Here is an 18,927-nt window from a genome sequence, read left to right on the forward strand (position 1 = left end):
GCCACCGGCGGCCCATACACAGCGACAATAAAAATTACTGCGGGTACTTCTGTGGGCTCGGATGCACTGGAAGATTGCCAGTGGACATATGAAGCTTACTACTTATAAGGATTTCAATATTTCTGGATACCTATATCATAAGGGATCAGAATGCAATACTATTATTACAATATACCATTAAATAAGCAGTCCTATCTTAAGTTCTATTTAATATTTCTCGGAATATAACTATTCCATCCGATCCCAACCCATTTAAGAATTCTTTTTAAGATGATATGTATCTTAAGCCACTCAACTTTCCTAGAAATCCACCCCTTTTTACCCATCTTTCTTCTCTGTGCACTAGTTGTTTTCGTTATTGTGCTCAGTCGTGCTCACTCGGTCCTAGTAGAATCCAGGGAGATCAGGAGGAGGAGTATGGCATGGCGTGGCTTGGAGTACATGCTCCCCACTCCCATGACGCAGGTTCGGCACAAGAAATTCTTTCGCAGCTCTCTGCGGATCGCTCTCCCGATCTTCGAGAGGCGAAGAGCCTCGCTCTGTGAGTCTTTTATTTGGTTTCCTCCACTGGATCTTTTCTTCGCAGCGCCGTAGAATTTTGTTTAGCATAGAAACTGGTTTCAAATTAAAATTATCGCTGGTCATTTTTCTTATGGTTAGTTGTCGTTTACTTTGCCGTTGTTGTTGCTCTTCTTGTTGTTGCTACTGCTGTTGTTGTTGTTGTTGCTGCTGCTGGTAGTGGTGGTGCCTCATTTTTTTAGGCTTTCTGGAATTTCGGTGTTTGGTGTTTTGTATTTTGTGTTTTGTGTTTGGGACCTGCGTTTTACTTCCCTTCGCTGATTTTGTTGTTGTTTTCTGATTCGGGCGATGGTGGCGATGTTGCTGGTGTGAACCTAGCTCTCGGTCCCCATCTCCACTTCGATCTCACTCCTCAATGCGTGCCCTAAACCCATACACTGAGGAAAATTAGGGTACCGAAACTGAATACGTAATATATGAGGCGCATGTTTGAAAACGAACTCTGTTTCGAGACTTGAAATGCATGTAATATATTTGAATATATAATAAAATATATGCATATATCCTTGCCCAATTAAATTGTAATTACTCTCCACTTTTTTCTGACCGTGTACTGGAAGGTCTCCTCGAATGAGTTTCTGTCTGGGCCCTTAACATGGCCAGCAGACGATTGCTGTATGCTGCCTATCGAATGTCGCTGGCTGGCCATCGTTATTCCTATTAGGCTGGAAATTAGAATCTGGGACTGGCGAGATTCCAGGAATACCTTGCGGAGCACCAGCACTCAGAAATCTAAGGGAGAGAGACCGCCGATTCCACACCGATCGTAATCTGTGTGAATATTCAGGGGTTTCTCGCTGTGCCAAAGGGAATAGAAATAGGGTCGGGTGTGCGCATTGTGCTCCCCTAGACCACATGGAACTGCATGGCCGGTGGGGCTGGGCGGATTGGGGGAGCTGGGAGTTGCGGATTGGGATTGGGAGCCCAGCAACAACCTGAATCAGCGAGGCAACCTCTGCCGAGTCCCGCGACTCGCTGGCTGCCTCGTAAAACTGTCACTTAGTGCAGTAAAAAGAGCATAACAAGAGTTTTGTCCGATTTTATTTCTTTATGAATGTCGTCTTGGTCGTGGCCGCTGCCTAAATGCCAGTAGAAACCTCTGCAGCAGCCCGGTCCGGTCGCATTCTTATCTTTTGAGAAATATTACAAAAACACGCAAAGCCCAGCTCCCAACGCCATGCTCGATGCGCCGAGCTCCAAGTCCAGGCTCTGGTTTGGTGGCTCTGTCTTTGGCGATTGGAGGCCGAGAGCCACAAAGGCAAACCAATAAAAATAGCTGAGCCTACGACGCAACACAATAACTGCGGCTTCTTGTGGCTCTGTCGATTCCAGTGGATGCCAATGTCGCTTGTCGTAGGTGTGATTCTATTCAGTGCTCACTTTCAAAAAATTTAAACCGTCCGAGTCTCAATCACTTTATCTTAATAAATGCTTTAGTTTATACATCTTAATAATCTTAATTTCCAGTACAGTTCAAAAATTCGTCATTTAAAAAAGTTTTATCTTGGATTTCGTGCTTTTTGAATATCAGTTTTGTAAGGAATTATTTTTGAGTTCAGTTCAAATTTGGCGCGCTCCACTTCAGTGTTGCAAATGGCTCAGGTCTAGTGCTGCATAATGTGAAAACTTATGTGTACCCACTTTGCGTACCTGTACCTAAATTCAATTGTATTTAATTAATTTGGAAAATTATGAGTGAAGTTCACTTAATAGGAAAAAACAATGAATGGGACTCAAGATGATTTAGAACATACGAATTAAAAAATCTATTGACAAACCAATATATAAGTTAATTTAGTTGCCATACTCCATATATGTAGAAACCTTGTATCTTTCCGAAATTAGGTGATAATTATGTGGGCCATGTGGCCAGTTTGTATATATAGGCGCCCTGATAAGCAAGCTTATCTCCCCACTGATCAGCCCACTCAGCGGGCTGCAGATTAGATAATAGTAGGCATATGGATCATCTCACGCTTAATTTATTAGATCTCCCAACGCAGCGAGAAGCGCGGAGGGCAGGAGAAAACAAAAACACAAACATACGTACATACAATTAGCCCTATGAATGATGCTATCGGGATTACTTGACTATGTATACTGCAGAGTGATTACATACATATTGGGGGAGTGGAGTATATGGTATTGCGTCTTCTAATGCTAATGCATACTGTGGCCACAGCTCTGCACTCCATCTAGTCCTGCTTCTTTTGTGCAGCTGTCTTTTTGGTCGCTGGCGCAGCGTCGGGACCTTCGATGGCTCCATTGGCTGTCTTGCCCTCCAGCTTCTGGGCGGCATGCTGCTGCTCCATCTCCCCGGAGAAGCCGAACTCGTTCACGCGCTTCAGATCGACGCGGTACTGCCAGCGCTGGTAGAGGAACACAAAGAAGATGATGTCGTCGCGGAAGCAACCCAGCCGGTACATTGTGGGCATTTTGATCACAAACGCAAAGATGTCATCGATAAAGGTGTTGAGGAACTTGTAGGTCATCATGCGCCACGGCATGTGGGCCACCGACTTCAGCTTGTAGTTGATGAATAGCTGCGGCGTCATCAGGATGAAACCGAAGGTCAGCAGGTAGCCGTACAGCATGTTGAGCACAAATGAGTACCAGCCCTTGTGCTCGTTGTAGATCAGCGAGTAGACAAAGTAGGCCACCAGGAGCGGGAAGCATGCCCAGCCCAGGTACTTGAAGGCCAGTTTGTCGTAGTCCTTGGTCGAACTCTCCGAATAGGAGCCCTTGTCCTGGAAACTGATCCTCGGCAGCACTCCCAGAATCTTCTGATCGTGGTCGTAGTTGATATCCACGACCTTGTGGATCTTCCACACCTCGATACCCAGTCCCACGAAACAGGAGATGCGGATCATGAAGTTGGTCTCGTTGTCCAGCACGTACAGCAGAATGATTAGTGACTGGAAGACACCGAAGAACACAGATCGCACAGACAGTCCTTCGAGCGATTTGCGATTGTTCCAGAACTGAATGTCGTTCTTGAAGGCCAGCAGTTCGAACACGGAATGCAGTATGGAAACGGCCACTGTGATGCCCAGCAGGTAGATATTGGTGTCCAGCAGAGTCTCCTTCAGCGAGTCCTGATCCTCGTCACTCTCCTCCGGCTGGCTGGCGGCCATCAGCTCACCGAGCATATTGCCGGCCCACTTGTTCTTCATCTGCTTGGCGGCATACAGCTGCCACTTGAACATGCCCAGCGGCTGGAAAGTGAGGTGAAGCTCCAGTTCGGGAGTGGTCTCATTAATGGGTTGGTACTCCCGCTGAAGATTCCAGTAGTCGTTGACGAACAGGATGGGCAGATAGGTCTTACCGCCGTCTACGAACTTTACGTAGTCATCCAGTGGCGGCGGCACAGATCCCTCGGCCCAGTTGGTTTGGTCCACCACGAGATTGACCGTGAGATTAGGATGCCAGTGAGACACGATGGTATCCTTGAGATTCGCATGCTTGAGCTCGTGCTCCAGTTTCTCCTTCTCGCTGGCCAGCAAGTTGTAGTTGCGGTTTACGCGCAACTTCTTGAACTTGTTCAGCTGATGTTGCTGGTGGCCCATGTGTCCATTGGTGGCGTAATTCGGGGCTTTGGGATCGGGACTCATGCCGGAACGCGTGACAAAGGCATGGAGGTACACACTGCCATTGTTCATCAAATGCTGGCTGGTCTTAAGCTTCAAACTGTGCGTGTAAATGCCATCTCTGTTGACGCCCGACGTCCAATCGCCATAGGTGAGGTCCTCCTGCAGCCAGAGGAGATTCGACTTCTGCTGGAAGTTAACCTCATCGGGGTTCTCCGACAACCACACGTGCAGGTCAAAGTCCGTGCCGTTCTCGAAGTAATTCCAGGCCGTGATCTTGGGACCCGCATTAGCGACACTTTTGCCTTGACTGGCGGCATCGGGCGCGGGTCGTCGGAAGAAGGAGCTCACAAAGTAGATGATCAGGGCACGCAGGATGAGGGACTTGGTCATCGCAAAGAAGGACTCCTTGCGGGTGGGCTGATTCGGCGGGGGTTGTTGTTGCTCATTCTGGCCTTCATTTTGGGCCAGCTCAGCGTTCCCATTGCCCGCAATCACCTAGAAAAAACGATGAGAACCAGGTCGCGATTGTCAGCGGATCGGCGTTGAGAGTAGCTGAAGATTCTCAGATACTTACCGCACCCTCCGCTGCGGGCTGATCTTCGCCTGCTTTCGACATGCTCTGTTCTCAAAGGTTTTCCACGCTTTTCCCTTAGTTTCCCGTTTTCCGCACAACTTGTGCTACTGTCATCGATAGGTGAGTGTTGCGAACTTATCGAGCCATTAGAACATCGATATCGAAAGGGGTATTTTTCAGAATATATCGATTTGACGCCGAATGGAAAAGCAAGGTGTTCGCACTAAGCCATATTACATTTATTTATTCATAATATTTTACATATTTAGCAATATACGTTTTTTGATTATCGTTGGCTGAAATCTGTATCCGTAACAGAATATTAATTAGAAATACTTATCAAATCTAGTATTCAATCATTGTTCTTAAAAAGATGGACAGCAACTGGAATCATTTAGTATAAATTCAATAGGTGTAATATCTGAAAAAATATTTCAAATAATTCAATAAAAAGATAATTTTAATCGTTTTGGCGGCTTTACAATTACACAAATTAAATATTTGAACCTAATCTAAAATTTAATTATATATACAACATTTTATTTCAATTTTTTTGTATACAATACAGATAGTTTCTTCATGCCATAATAATATAAGTTGAATTAGCTGCGCTATCAGTGAGGTAACTTTGGGGTATAAACATATACGAGAAACTAGGTGTATAATTTGTAAAGTTGGTTGCTTCGTTAAAATGGTTAAGATATTTTTCATTAATTAATTTATTTGTCTGAATATTTATTAGATAGGTACAATACTGCTTAAGATGTTTTGGTATTTTAAAAATACTAGTTTGGTATATTTGCTGTGCTCCGCGGCGACCACACTCTCTTTTCCCTTTTTCTTTTGAATAGCATTTGTTGCACGTTTCCTCTGGTGAGTTTCCATTAAATATATCAAAAATAAACGAAAAATCGCAATAACGTGGCAGAATGTAAACATATTGTTGTTCAGTGACGTATTTGTGATATGAAAAAGATGGACACTGGTGTTTGCCGACCGGTGGAGTTGTTTCTATCGAACGAAACATGCCAGCAGGTCGGACCTAACCTCCAATCTTTGCCCGCTCTTTGGGACGCACAAGTTCGCTAAGAAATCGTCCGATTTGGTACTGATTTATGTTTTATCTGCTTTCAGTGAAGCCACCACTATGCAGATCTTCGTGAAAACCCTCACCGGCAAGACCATCACCTTGGAGGTGGAGCCTTCTGACACCATCGAGAATGTCAAGGCTAAGATCCAGGATAAGGAGGGCATTCCCCCAGATCAGCAGCGTCTGATCTTCGCGGGCAAGCAGCTGGAGGATGGCCGCACTCTTTCCGACTACAACATCCAGAAGGAGTCGACCCTGCACTTGGTGCTCCGCCTGCGTGGTGGTATCATTGAGCCCTCCCTCAGGATTCTGGCCCAGAAGTACAACTGCGACAAGATGATCTGCCGCAAGTGCTACGCCCGTCTGCATCCTCGTGCCACCAACTGCCGCAAGAAGAAGTGCGGACACACCAACAACCTGCGCCCCAAGAAGAAGTTGAAGTAGACTATGATCACCCGTCGACGGTCCAGGCTGGTCTTTCTACCGACAAAACCATGGTTAACCATCTAAGTAAATATATGTACATTTTGTGAAACCACATCTCCTCGAAATGTATTGCATTTGCTGCCAAGGCACAGCCTATTTACACCGTGTATGTTTCTGTTTTCCTGCCATCTGTTTTCGTTTGTGGTCTCCGAAGAACGAGTTTCTGCGGTTTCAGGAAGCTCTTATACTGCAATTAGTTGGCCTCTCCGAGAACCCAGTTAGTTTTTCTCTCTGTTTCTGGTTCTGTTTCGCCACCAGGAAGCGGGCGACAGCAGCAGGTAATTGATATTCCATCTGCCAGCGATACCAGACCCTTGCGGTCTGCTCTTCTGCCCAAGGGAAACAAGGGAGGGGAGTGACGACTGGCTGGCGTACTCCGCGGATGGCCGAGCAGACCTACTTGGCCATGCCAAGCCAAGTCCACTTCGAGTACAGTTAATTGGTTTCATTGACCGCCGACTAAGGCGCGCAACGGCTTCCGTGGCCAACTGGTAAACCTGTTGTTGGCGCTCTAATCCATGCTAGCACTTGGTCGTTGGCCCCTTGGAGGCTCTTATTATGAATATCTTAATAACCCAAGGACTGGCTGGTGACGACCCAAAGGGCCTGCCTGATAGGCAGGACACGATAACAAGCGTGAAACCGAGAAGAGCAGCTGCTGCCGGAGGACCAGGCACAAATTGCGGTCAACATTAATTAAAAATACGGTTTGGGGTTCCCGCGCAGATTTCCCAGGCGCAGAATGGGCGGCTGGATTGGAGCAGGGGACGCGACTGATGAAACTGCGGATCAAGCACAATGCAAAAAAGTTAAGGGCCGTCGCCCGCAGGAAAGTCCCAGCAAAAGGTGAGTGGAAAAGCAACCTGAGCTGCCCAGAGGTGAGGATTGCACTGGCTCAAAAACATCCTATGATAGTTGATAGTACAGTGGTACCTAGAAATACTTAACAAGTACAGATTTATTCCACATAATATAAAAAACAACTAACAAAATGCTTAACTACGTTGTCAGAATTTAAACATTATTTAAAGATATAATAAGATAAGATATGCACTCGGTTCCGAATTATCAATAGACCACTGTGGCCACGTTCTCGTCCAATATACAAAGGTGTTATATGGGCCAGCCGAGGGTCGGGTATTTTAAAAATTAAGGCTCTGCCTTTCGGAGCTGCAGGAAAAGCGGCTGCTTATTTATGTGTCCCGGGTCCTCAGCCTTGAGGCCACGGGCTTGAAAATGCCCAAACAGTTTCCAGCCTCCTCCTCTGGCCCGTTTCAGCAGGCAAGTGCGTGGCTTTCGTTTTTATTTTTTGCAGCGCACGAGGGGCAGGAGCTCCTGCCCGTCCAAGTTTGGGTCTCTGTCTTTTGGTCGCCGCCTTTGCCATTCTTGGGAGCAGGACTTTTATGGCCGGATGGGTCGCAGTTTACATAACAGATGTGACCAGAATAATTAAGAGTGCGATTCGAGTGGTGGCCCAAGTGTCCTCATCTGGGACGTCTCCGCTGGTCAGTCTTTTGGCTTGACACTCTTAACGCTCTGGGCGTTGCTCCTGGCGAGCATTAATATTGCAGGGCAGGTACTCCTCCTCCAACGATGAGCAGATTGGCGCCGCCCATGCCCATACCAACCAACCACCCACCCATCTACTTTGCAGCGAAAAGTGCTCATTGAAAATTGAACGTTTTCCCGGGTCTCCCTTTGCGAACTGCTCGTTTGCATATGCCGGGCGGGGATTGGGTGAGTTATGAGCACCGCTTATGCCACAAAGTCAACTTCTGATTGCCTGGATAGTTTTCCGATTCCCACCATGCGCGAACGAAAGTAATTCCGTTCGTAAGTTCCTCTAAAATATGCACTCCGCGGGTTGGAATTCGGATTCGGAACGGATGAGACGAGACGGGATGAGGTGAGGTGGGAGGCAGGCGATGCTGGCTCACTACTGAGAGCGCATAAATGGATTTTTCCGTCTGCGGAGGAAGAATTTTCAATTTGATATAAATTTCTGCCTCGGCCGGGGCATTCCTTGTCCTTCTTGCCGCCTTTTTCTCCAAGTGTCCTGCCGGCGGAGAGGCAAAAGGATCCCGGGAGCAGCTCAAGATAAGGCAAACAGCCAAACGTTTATAAATTGGGCGCTAGTGTGGAATCCCAATGGTAATGATGGCGGAAAAAAAACGAAATAGGGGGCGAGGCCAGGGCGATTCAACTGAGACGTCAGAAATACACACGCACAGGCCAATAAGGAAATATAAATTGCTCCGCCGGAGCACCGGGCGTCTCTGGAGTACACCGAAAAGTCCAATATTAAGTCGTAGTATATAATGCAGCGCAACACTGCGTATGAGTAATATACATGTGATATATGTATGTAAATTACTTCTAGTTTCTCAAGAGCAATATTATATATAGTATATCACTAGTTTCGTGTCGTTACTCATTAATTTAATTGTTGGTCGCTTTTCTTAAAAATAAACTAGTAAATATATTGAGGTTACCCCCGATTTGTTTCAGTGCACGCATACGAACTCAAGCAAGAATTGTAAAGGCAGTGCGTGTAATTTAATATGCATAAATCGATACCCCACTACCGCGCCCCCTGAATCCTTCCCCAGGACATGTGAATGGAATTGGCTGTAGGCTCCATTCCGTTCGGAACTACCCACCTTCCCCGAAAAAGACGGAACCATCGCCATCCCTTGCGCCTTTTGTGTTGTTTGTGTTCTATTTTGAGCGCAAAATTGTTATTTGTTTTTACGTATTCTCAGCCTTCTTCCGCTGGAATGGCGGTAGCTTTGCATATCTACAGTTTATGGCTTTCATACAGTTAACATTTTCCAATAGATAAGCACTTCTGGCACCACCATGTGCCCGTGCTCCGCCTGCCCTGTCTCTTATTGTATCGCAAATAATTTGAAAAGTCATTTTATTCAATTTCAATTGTGTCCGTGGGGAGCAGAAGGGCAGAAAGAGGGGAGGGGGGGATGGGTCGGATAAATGGGCGGAAGTGAATGCTCTCGATTTCATATGCCCGATATGAGCGGAAGCCCCGAGAAGTAGGCAGATACAGATACACAGATATACGGCTACGGATGCGGATGGACGGAATGGGCAATCGGTTGGGCGACATATTGATTTCCTTGATAAATACTTAATAAAAATACACTCAAGTGCCGGCACTTGTCTCATTCCGACCGGAAGCGATATCTTCAAGTGAATGGCATGAATCTAATCGCATGGCGGCGTGGAATCCCATAAAGATCTGACTTTTCATAAAGTTATCCCAGCGCTTTAAGTCGACATCTTTGCCAGCCAAGTCGCCGGGGGAATGGTTGGTGGTGCCACCAACTCCCCCTGAACCCAAGTCTATTTGCATTGCGCACAATAACATTTCTATAACAATTCGAGAGTAAACAGTGCCAGTGCCCAACTACACAGAATCCAGCACCAAGCGCCATGCGCCGCCCCTCTGCCCGCATTATCGACAGCCACAACTATTTTTCTTGCAGCTGAACTTTTGCCTTCTTCTCGCCATTTCCCAGTTGCATCCTGCATCCTGGATCCAGCCACCAAGCCACCCTGCTCCTCGCTGCTCCTGCTCCGTGACACGCAGTGTGCTGTGCGATTAACCAGACATCAATGGCCAGGCCAAAAACGTAGTTACACTGAAAGATACTACTATTAAGTATCTTATAGATACAGTATCGGTTTAAAACAAAACTAATGTTTAAGAACAAACTAAACTGACTATATAATTGTGAAAATGACATAAAGTCGTTCAATTTAGTTTAGTTTCTCCCAGTGCAGCTCAACTGGTAGCTGTGGCCGCCCGACCCATTCTCCTTCGATGCCCTCCATTCCCCGATTCCCTGGAGCAGCTCGGTGCACCACAAAGTTGGAAATTAGTTTGTTTTTCTGTCAAGGTGCCAGTGGAGCTACTTGGATTTTTGGCTTTGTTGGCTTACATTCCCAGTGCCTACATCGTCCGTTGCCTGTTGGACAAGGACAGGGACACAAGGACACAGGGCAGGAGGAGGCAGGATCAGGATGGCAAGCCACAGCGTGCTGCGCGCCAGGACAGCAGGAAAAGATTTCACATCTAATTAATTTGTACGCTTGCTGTTTATTTTAATTCGAAATTTAATTATAAAACGCACTTTGTGCTTAAAACTGATTGTTCGCACTTTGTATGGCATCTTAAATCTGGAAAAGCTAATCAGTTGGTCAGTCATGGAATTTAATATTACGCCAAGTTCTTGTATTTCTGCATTAATTAGACATAAATGAACTCAAATTTACATTACGTTCGTACTTGAGTGTTCTCTGGGGTAGTCTTTAATTAAAGAATAACTATCCATCAAGTTGTTGCTTCTGTGGCATATTGGAAATCTAGATATATGTATGTACAAATGCCAGCCTGTCATGAATTAAACTTCGCTCTAGAGCAAAAGGTGCTGAATCCATTCGCCTGGGAAATGTTCCTCCAGTCTGGTTGCATGCAAATGAAGTTTTCCAATCCTCAATTGGACGCGTTTAAGTTGTCAGAGCTTCACTCAAATTGCCAGGATGTGGATGTACGACGGACGACGGGGTCAAGGGTGAGAGAGCGATAAAAGCATAACACAAATCAAATATTCTGAATTGTCTCCCTGGCCTGCTGTTGTGTATCCTGCGAAAGGAGGAAGTCCTTTTCGAACCGAGTTCGGGCACTTTGCACAATTTCGAGTCATTAAAAATGCAAACGGCTTATTGGCCAGACAGACTCGACTTTGACCAGTCCATTTCTGCCCCCTCAGTCCCTCTCTCCTCCACACAAGTGGGCGTGTCCTTGTCCACTCCCACAGGACGACCGATGGTCGGAGGACCCAGCTGTTTGTGTGTGTGTGTGCGCAAAGTTTGGGCAACTTTGCTGTTTTTCAAAAATATTGACACGCAAAGTTTGTGCAATCACCAAACAAATTACTTCATCAATTTTACAAAACAACAGAAATTTAAGATCTTTTAAAAGTTTTCTGCCAAGCCAGCATCGCAAACGTTCCCAAAAACACGGAAGTGAATTTTCGCCCTCCAAGTAGCCATCACTTTCAGAAAATTAGCAAGCTAAGTGGGATATGATGACAAAAATTAAAATAAAATAAAAAATTGAACGTTATAAGGAACTCATCATTTATACTTTAAGACACCATTCTAAGTAGTTATATATAAGAGTAAAGATTGCATGCACTTCATCTTAAAGTAGAAATTCATATTACCTATTTAAAGTCAGAAAAACGATTTTTTAAAGTAGTCTTCGTTGCCGATTTTTGCTGTAGTGTACCTCCTCTGGCAAACGCACCAGAGTTCTGGGCAAGCTCTAGACCCACTTTTGGAGCAGGGACGGACATGGAGAGACACAACAAAAGCGAGCAACAGAAAAGTTTGCAACAAATTGCTTATGCTCCCAAACCAACACAAATACGGGGGACCGAGAAAGTGGGACATGCGCTGGAACTTGTTAATTTTGACCAGCTGTCCAGGCAGTAAACTGCCTCTGCCGCCGCCTCCTTTGGAGCTATTCCTTCACAGACTTTGAAAGGGTGGCTTAGGGGTAAAAAATGCTTCTTTTGCATAAATGAAAATGAAATCAGAGGGATGGATGGGGTTTAAATAGATATGGATGTATGGGGGGTGCGTTGTGGCAACTCCACCATTAAAAGCGCATTCCTAATTTACGTTCCGCTTGGTCTGGACTGGAAGGCGTATCCCCTTTCACTCCCCAAAAGTTCCACTTCCGAAGCATTGTTTCGGGTTAGCCAGGAGCTTGTTCAGTTGGAGACAATTTTGACAGTACATTTCGCAACTCGCAACATGCTCTGCATATTGAATGGAGCTTTTTGGGGGGAAAACGGGGCACAAACAAGCCAACGAAACAGCCAGCCCTTCTGCTCTGTTTGTGTTTGTGTTGGTGTTGGGGATTTGGGGGAGCAGGACATTTTGCGGAATTCGATTTTGACAAGTTGACTTCACTTATTTGCAAATTACTTGTGTACAGCCCTCGCACACCTACATACAAACCGCACTGAGGTCTTGTAGGTTTATGGGTATATGTCTCGTCATTAATTGCATGATACTTCGAAGGAGCCTCTTCCTATTCCCTAGGTAATTTGGAAAGCACATAACAAAAATGTTCATAAGGTCCTTTCTTGAAGAATACCTAAATAAACTACCATATGATATAATCTCTCAAGAGATAGATGAATACTTAAGAATAGCAAAGCCTATAAGAAAATTATAAACTTTCATACTTGTTCGCAGCCTAAATCTGGCATAAGAAGTTATAAAGCTGCAGCACATGTTTTTCTTTCAGTGCAAACCAATCGATGTCGCGCACGTGCTCATTGGCCTGTCCCAGAACGTTGTCAACTGGCTCGCCGATGTCCGTGACAAGTGGCTCATTGATTTTTAGCACTTTGGGCCCATCTCCGCCGGCACTTACAGGGTGCGGGAACCGGAAGTGGAGAGCGGGTAGCGGGAAGTGGGCCATCTGATGGCCAATTGACGGTCAAGCGAACGGGTAATACGTGTCGACCGTGTCGCTGTTTACGGCCATGCACTCTGAATTATTCATGCAATTATGCGCGCTGTCCGCCGTCCATCGATTTCTATATGGGAGACGGAGTATGGATCCTGCTCCGATGGCCAGTGCCAACCGAAGGAGTGTAGGTGCCGTTGCAAGTTTAGCAATTTCATGCATTTCTGAATAATGTCCACAGTTGGCTGGCAAACATTTGGCCAAAGTTTCGCCCAGCTCCTTGGCTCGCTGCATTGTTTTAGTTTTGTGCAAACGCCGGAGGCTTAAACATCGAGCAGCTGCGTCCCCATGTGGGGAGCCAACTTTGTATGGCTCTAATTAGTTGGGTCTCTTGTGGGCAGCCCTTGATCCAGGTTGATGGCATATGTGCCACCCACATCCCCACCAGTCGATCCCACATGCAAACAACTGGGCTTTTTATCGAAGCGAACAGATGGACCCATAAAGTTTCATCCGAATTACTTTTTAATAACTTGGAAAGCTTACGGCGTGTAATTTCTTACCATAATTTATTTCTTTAAGAGCGATACAAATTGATAAAATCGCCCAGAGATAAGGCGCTTTAAAGTAAAAGTAAGGTATCTAACTAAAAATTTGTGGCATATCTAAAACCTAAAAGAGATTTCTTGTGCATTTGCGCATAAAATGGATTTGTTTGTGGTACTTTTGGCATTTGGTAACTTAAGCTTTTTATTGGACAAAGTAACTCTTGGCTCTTGGCAAATTGCAGAATGGCGCAAATTGAGTTATCATTGGCAGTGCACATGACCCGTCAACCACGAACTACGAACCTTCGACCTCTGACCCGATAGTCATGTACTTAGCAAGCATGTCAGGGAGCACATAATTCCATTGCACACATTTGAGCGATAACCTAATCCTTGACTTGCAACTTGCGCTTAATCGCAGTTGGCTTTAAAGTTATGCAAAATTACAATGAAAATGGGGCGAACGTGGGTGCGAGTGCGAGGGACTAACCAGCTGGCTGTCTCACTCCCGCAACTCGCTAATAGTTTCAATTAGGAAAGTTAATGAGTGCGCCTATGTGGAGCGTAAAGGACAAAGTTTCCGACATCGCAACTCTAGGGCGAAAAGGGGTGGGGACTCCGACGGGGGACAGGAGACAGGTTCGATCTAACTAGGCGTGAATTTTTACACAATAACTATTGGCTGATGGAGGGGCCAAGTTACATTAGTAGTTTTTTCTTTCTTTTTTGGACATTCTGAGCACTGCTTCCTGTTCCCTGTTCCTGCCACTTTTAATGACTGAAGTGTCAACGAGGCGTCCTGGCACATCCTGGCGTACACACACACGCAGCCGACTCCACACATGGCGGACAAGTTTATTTAAATCTGAGACGTTAATTGCTGCTGAACATTTATCTTAATTAAGTCGGCTCAGACTGCGACACGACTCCGGTTTAAGCAGTAGTTTGTGGCAGGCAACAGGGGCGAGTTGGCCGCAAGGAAACAGGATGGCAGCGGCCAGGATTTGTCTACCTCTGGAGCAGCCATGTTGAAAGGGCAAACTAATGGGCAGACTTCTGGCCCCCGAGGACAGCTCCTTTTACCAAAGTTACCAACTATTCCCATAGAATTAACTCTAAATGTGATTTGCAAGATGATACAGTGTCTACAACTACATTTTAAATAGATTTATTCAAAGAAATTGTTTAGGGTTCAAATAACATTAAATACATAACAGTGTTTAAGCAGGAGCTAATCCAACGGATGGCAATGCATCTGGGAACAATTATAAATCATAGTTATGCTGCAGAAACGCCGATTCGTTATCGCTGGCGGAACAGTAAAAACTTGTCAAAATTTACTGCAACTTTTTGTGCCGATGCTGCTGTTTGTGGCGAGCACAAAAATTATACAACTAAATTACAGAAATGCCACTTTGTTGCCAACAGCAGTACAAGCTCACGGAGCTGAAAAAAAACTTTTCAATTACCACGCAACGGCAATTTCCGGTCGTAGTCCTGACGGCGGTTTCCTCCGCCTCCGCCTTTGCCTGTGCCTCATTTTGCCAACGGCCTTTCCCTCCCCCCTGCGATGAACTTAACAGGTGGACGACAGTTTGGATAAACGAGCTCGTAAAAAACGCATTTAATGTGTTTTTGATGACATGTCAAGTTGGAACCCACCCACCAACTAAGAGCGGCACCTGCGGCAGCGAAAGCAGCAGCCAAAAGCAAGGGACATCCATTTTTTTACAGTTCAAATTTGTTTTGTTTCGTCCTTGTGCCCCGTACACTCAAACCAATTCCAGGACAATTGGTTGCCCAAAAAAGAAGAGTGAAATCTTCTTGATTTTAATCTACTTCTGTAATGAGCATGTTTTTTTCCGTGTGTATTGTAGCATTTCACATATAAGAGAGCCCAGCATATTTGCGGCCGTATTGTGTCGGGGACACTGCAAATAACTTCCTTGCCGTTAACAATGCTTGTTTGTTTGAGCCTGTACACACTCACTAACGCACACGAACACACTCACGCACATGCGTGCATAACATGGCATAGCACTTAGGTGGAGGAAAACACGTATACGTATTACGTATACGACTAGTTTTCCATTCTCAGCCGTAGACAGCGGCCAGCAGGTCGAAAGCGAAACAGAAGGAGAAACACTGGCGACGGAGAAGAAATCATCTCGAGAGTTTGGCGAAAATGTGAAAAATTCAAACCTCGAAGGGTCCTCTAAGTGCAGATTGTGCACGTGAGCTGAAATTTTAATGAGCAGCCTACGTAGTCCTGATAGAGGCATATCCTCGGACACGGACACTGGCACTTGGGGTCGGGTTCGAGTCCTTCCCCCAGGATCGACAACCAGCCAGCAGCTGCCTTTGTATGGTAAATAGTGGGGCTGTGTGCCTGTGTTGGTGAATGCGTTCGTTAGACGGCTAAATACGTGGAAGGGTGACTTTTTTTACACTCTAGATGCACACTGCAAGAAAAAATATACAATTTGTTACTGTCACTTGTACTTGCTGCTACAAGTAGTAGTAGTTTGTAGTTTTCAGTGCACGGACACTAACCGTGGTGTGTATAAAAACCTGATGGCACTTTGTTAAGCATACGCAACGTGGGCCGCAACGAAGGTAAGTGATTTTTAACTTATGCCAGTCGGTGTGGAAAGCATAAGTGCTGTTTGCGGTCTCCAGAAGGAGCATGATTTCAACCCACTCTCCATTCCGAGTTTAACTGAGCTTTATCCACACCTCTGCGCGAAAGTTTCATGGTCCCCATGATAGGATAAATTTATTTTGCAAATAAGAAAAGGAATTCAGGAGCCGGGGGACTAGAGCAAGGTCGATTAGAGTCGGGAAGGAGGAAACTTTTGCCTGGCCTTTACGCTCAATAATAATGCCCACCTAATGCTAAGGGGGTTGGGTTCGCATCGCATCGCATCGAGTGGCTGCCAAAAAACTGACGCAAAGTTTCTTCAACCGGAAATTAATTGTCCTGACCGCAATTTCCAATGTCCTTAAAGACCAGTCAGCAAACTTCAAAGCAGAACAAAGCGGCCAACTAAAACAAAAGGCGGCCAAGAAAAATGGCCCAAAGAACAAGCAAGAGTACAAGGGTAATATGTTTGAGTTGTTAAAGCGAAAGTCGGTCTGGGGCTAGTGCCCAAAAAATTTCGACAAGCACGAGCAGATAAGCTACCCGAGAAATGTCCCTATCTGCTCTCTGCTCTTCCTTTCGTCCTTTCTCGGGCCAGCAGACGATGTCGTCGGGGACAACAACAAAATGTGCTGCTAAGCATATTAACTCAAAAATGCACAAAAGCAAAACATAAAGTGGCCAAGACGTCCAGAACTCGTCCAGACAGCCAACGAGCGCCCAGATAAGATCCTAGCCCGGATTGGAACATGTAAATGACTTCAGAGGGCGGAAGAGGAATAGCTTGTCGCTGTCACGCGGCCAGAAGACGAGGAGAAAGAATGAGAAAGCGCCAAGGAAAGGTAGCGCTGCACAGAGAAAAAAGGATACTTTCCATGGGAAACGTTAATTGGACCAACTATCTTTTCAAGCTTTTCTAATTACCTACAAGGCAGCTTAAAATTGTGCAGTGAAAAATGCTTCGTCCTTCGAACAGGAAATGCCTGGTTGCACATTTTCGGACACCTTTCCCCAGATACTCTTACACGCATTTCGACAAAAGCTTTTCATTCCAACTTACAGTATATATTGGCCAAGTATATCAGTGCCACTATGATTATCTGACACTCAGTTGTTCCAAGCTGGGCTTCTGAAGGATTTTATCTGCGGTGTAGGAAGAAGGGCGCTGCAAAAGTGTAACGACCAGGACGATGGTGCTGTGCTGGCATTTACACAGTCGAGTAATAAAACCCAAAAGCTATGCAAACATTATTATGCGCCGCCCCTTCCACTCCGCAAAATGTTCATGAAGAGTTTATGAGATGGCAGCACTGTCGAGTTGACCAGGTTCGTGAAATGACGTCGGACCAGCATCTTGGGTCAGGGACACTCGATGGAGGCAGTAGACGTAGCCGGAATACTCGCTGTCCAGGAATCCGTACTCCAGACTCTGGAGACAGCCCGCAGGCCTAAGCAGCTTATAAAGATACGGGGCTTCCTAAGTGGCAGATTACTTGGGAGTGCGGCTCTGCACTAAATACCACTACACAGATGCAAAAAAAAAAAGAGCCCATGTCAATTGGAATATTAAATTATTGATAACTACCTAACTAAGTATTTAAATCGCCTGGTTAATATTCAAGCAAGCACAGCTATTTGCTTTTCGAAGTTATAGAAACTCAAAATCATTGAATTACTCATCATGGCAAATCAATTTTGCCTTCTCTGTTTGAGCAAGTTGAGCTGGAGAAGTCTAAGCCTTTATTGATGAGCTTTTGTCAACTTAAATTTACTTAAGTCCCCCTTTCAGGCTATGAATACTTAATGGAAATCAATTGCATTAATTACTGCGAAATGTTGAACTTAGCCAGCTATGAGTGCACAATCATTAATAGAAGACTTAATGTCAGTAGTCCTTATCCGCTTCAATCGATTTCGGACGAGGATGCGAATCCTATTAACCCTTGAACCGGGATTACCCAGTGTCCCTCGTTTGTATTTTCTGCTGTTTATTGTTTAAACTCGAGAGTGGGGAGAATGGGGAGAATGGTATCCGAACTGGAAACTGGCACATTGCGCCATCTCCTTGGCATCCGGTTCGGTTCCTGCTTCGTCTGGTTTGGTTGCAATCATGCAATTTTAGCTTCAATTGAATTGAAACAATATTTTTCTTTTCCGTTTCCGCTCTGCCGCTTGTGCTATTTTCCCCGAGATGCCCCAAAAATATATATATATATATATATCTATTTTCGTTGCTTGTCGGTTGTCGGCTGCTGGCTGAGTTTACTATACATCGCGTGTCTTTCGCTTCAGTCGGTGGAAAACCCCTCCACCTGTCGGTGCTTTTACCTTTCAACGACGGAATGCACCAGAGGATCCCTCTGCAGAGAGCTGGGCACACCGCAAACAAGGCAAGGATGCGGAGCAGCGAAAGGGAAAAATTTATAAAATGTGAAAATAAAGCGGGTTTACTGTATTTTTCATGGCTTTCGCTGGCCCTCTGTCTTCCGTTCGTTTGGCTCCTTTCTCCCTTTTGCCAGGGCAAGAACACCAGACGAAAGCGGATGAATCCAGGCCAGAGAAGATGTGCACATTGAGGAGTCCAATTGCAGCAATTCAATAAGGACAGCCCAGCCCAGAAACCAGCATGAGTGGCTCCTTCGGTTGGGCTCCTTGGAAGGGTCCTGCCCCCTGAAATAGCAGTGCCGGAGCAGAAAGGCCGGTCGTGGAAACAAATAAAGAATTTGTGATTTGGAAAATTAAATTTTTCGCTCAAAGCACACTGATGCCCCGTAATAAAATTAGGTATTTTGAATTCGTTCGCGATTTCGGCAAGTACTTTTGCGTGCCTTTTAGTTGGTCCTTTTGTTAAAAGAGTTTTCCACGGATTCTTTCGCCTGATGCCACAAATAATTGGATCTTTACTTTTTGGCTT

The 18,927-nt window shown here is 45.5% G+C and overlaps 2 protein-coding genes across 2 annotated transcripts; one reads left to right on the forward strand and one right to left on the reverse strand.

Annotated features, from left to right (window-relative positions):
- Nucleotides 1–2,539: 2,539 nt before the first annotated feature.
- Nucleotides 2,540–4,873, reverse strand: LOC6613321 (cleft lip and palate transmembrane protein 1). The gene is made up of 2 exons (XM_002037761.2): nt 4,744–4,873; nt 2,540–4,664 (listed from the first exon to the last, which is right to left on the reverse strand). The coding sequence occupies exons 1-2, from the start codon at nt 4,783–4,785 to the stop codon at nt 2,775–2,777; spliced, it is 1,932 nt and encodes a 643-aa protein (XP_002037797.1). The 5' UTR covers nt 4,786–4,873; the 3' UTR covers nt 2,540–2,774.
- A 667-nt stretch (nt 4,874–5,540) lies between these two features.
- On the forward strand, nt 5,541–6,419 carry LOC6613322 (ubiquitin-60S ribosomal protein L40). Its single transcript, XM_002037762.2, has 2 exons — nt 5,541–5,616; nt 5,878–6,419. Exon 2 carries the CDS (start codon nt 5,891–5,893, stop codon nt 6,275–6,277), a length of 387 nt encoding a protein of 128 aa, XP_002037798.2. The 5' UTR covers nt 5,541–5,616; nt 5,878–5,890; the 3' UTR covers nt 6,278–6,419.
- Nucleotides 6,420–18,927: the final 12,508 nt, after the last annotated feature.

This window comes from Drosophila sechellia, chromosome 2L (assembly GCF_004382195.2).
Source record: "Drosophila sechellia strain sech25 chromosome 2L, ASM438219v1, whole genome shotgun sequence".
NCBI classification, from domain to species: domain Eukaryota; kingdom Metazoa; phylum Arthropoda; class Insecta; order Diptera; family Drosophilidae; genus Drosophila; species Drosophila sechellia.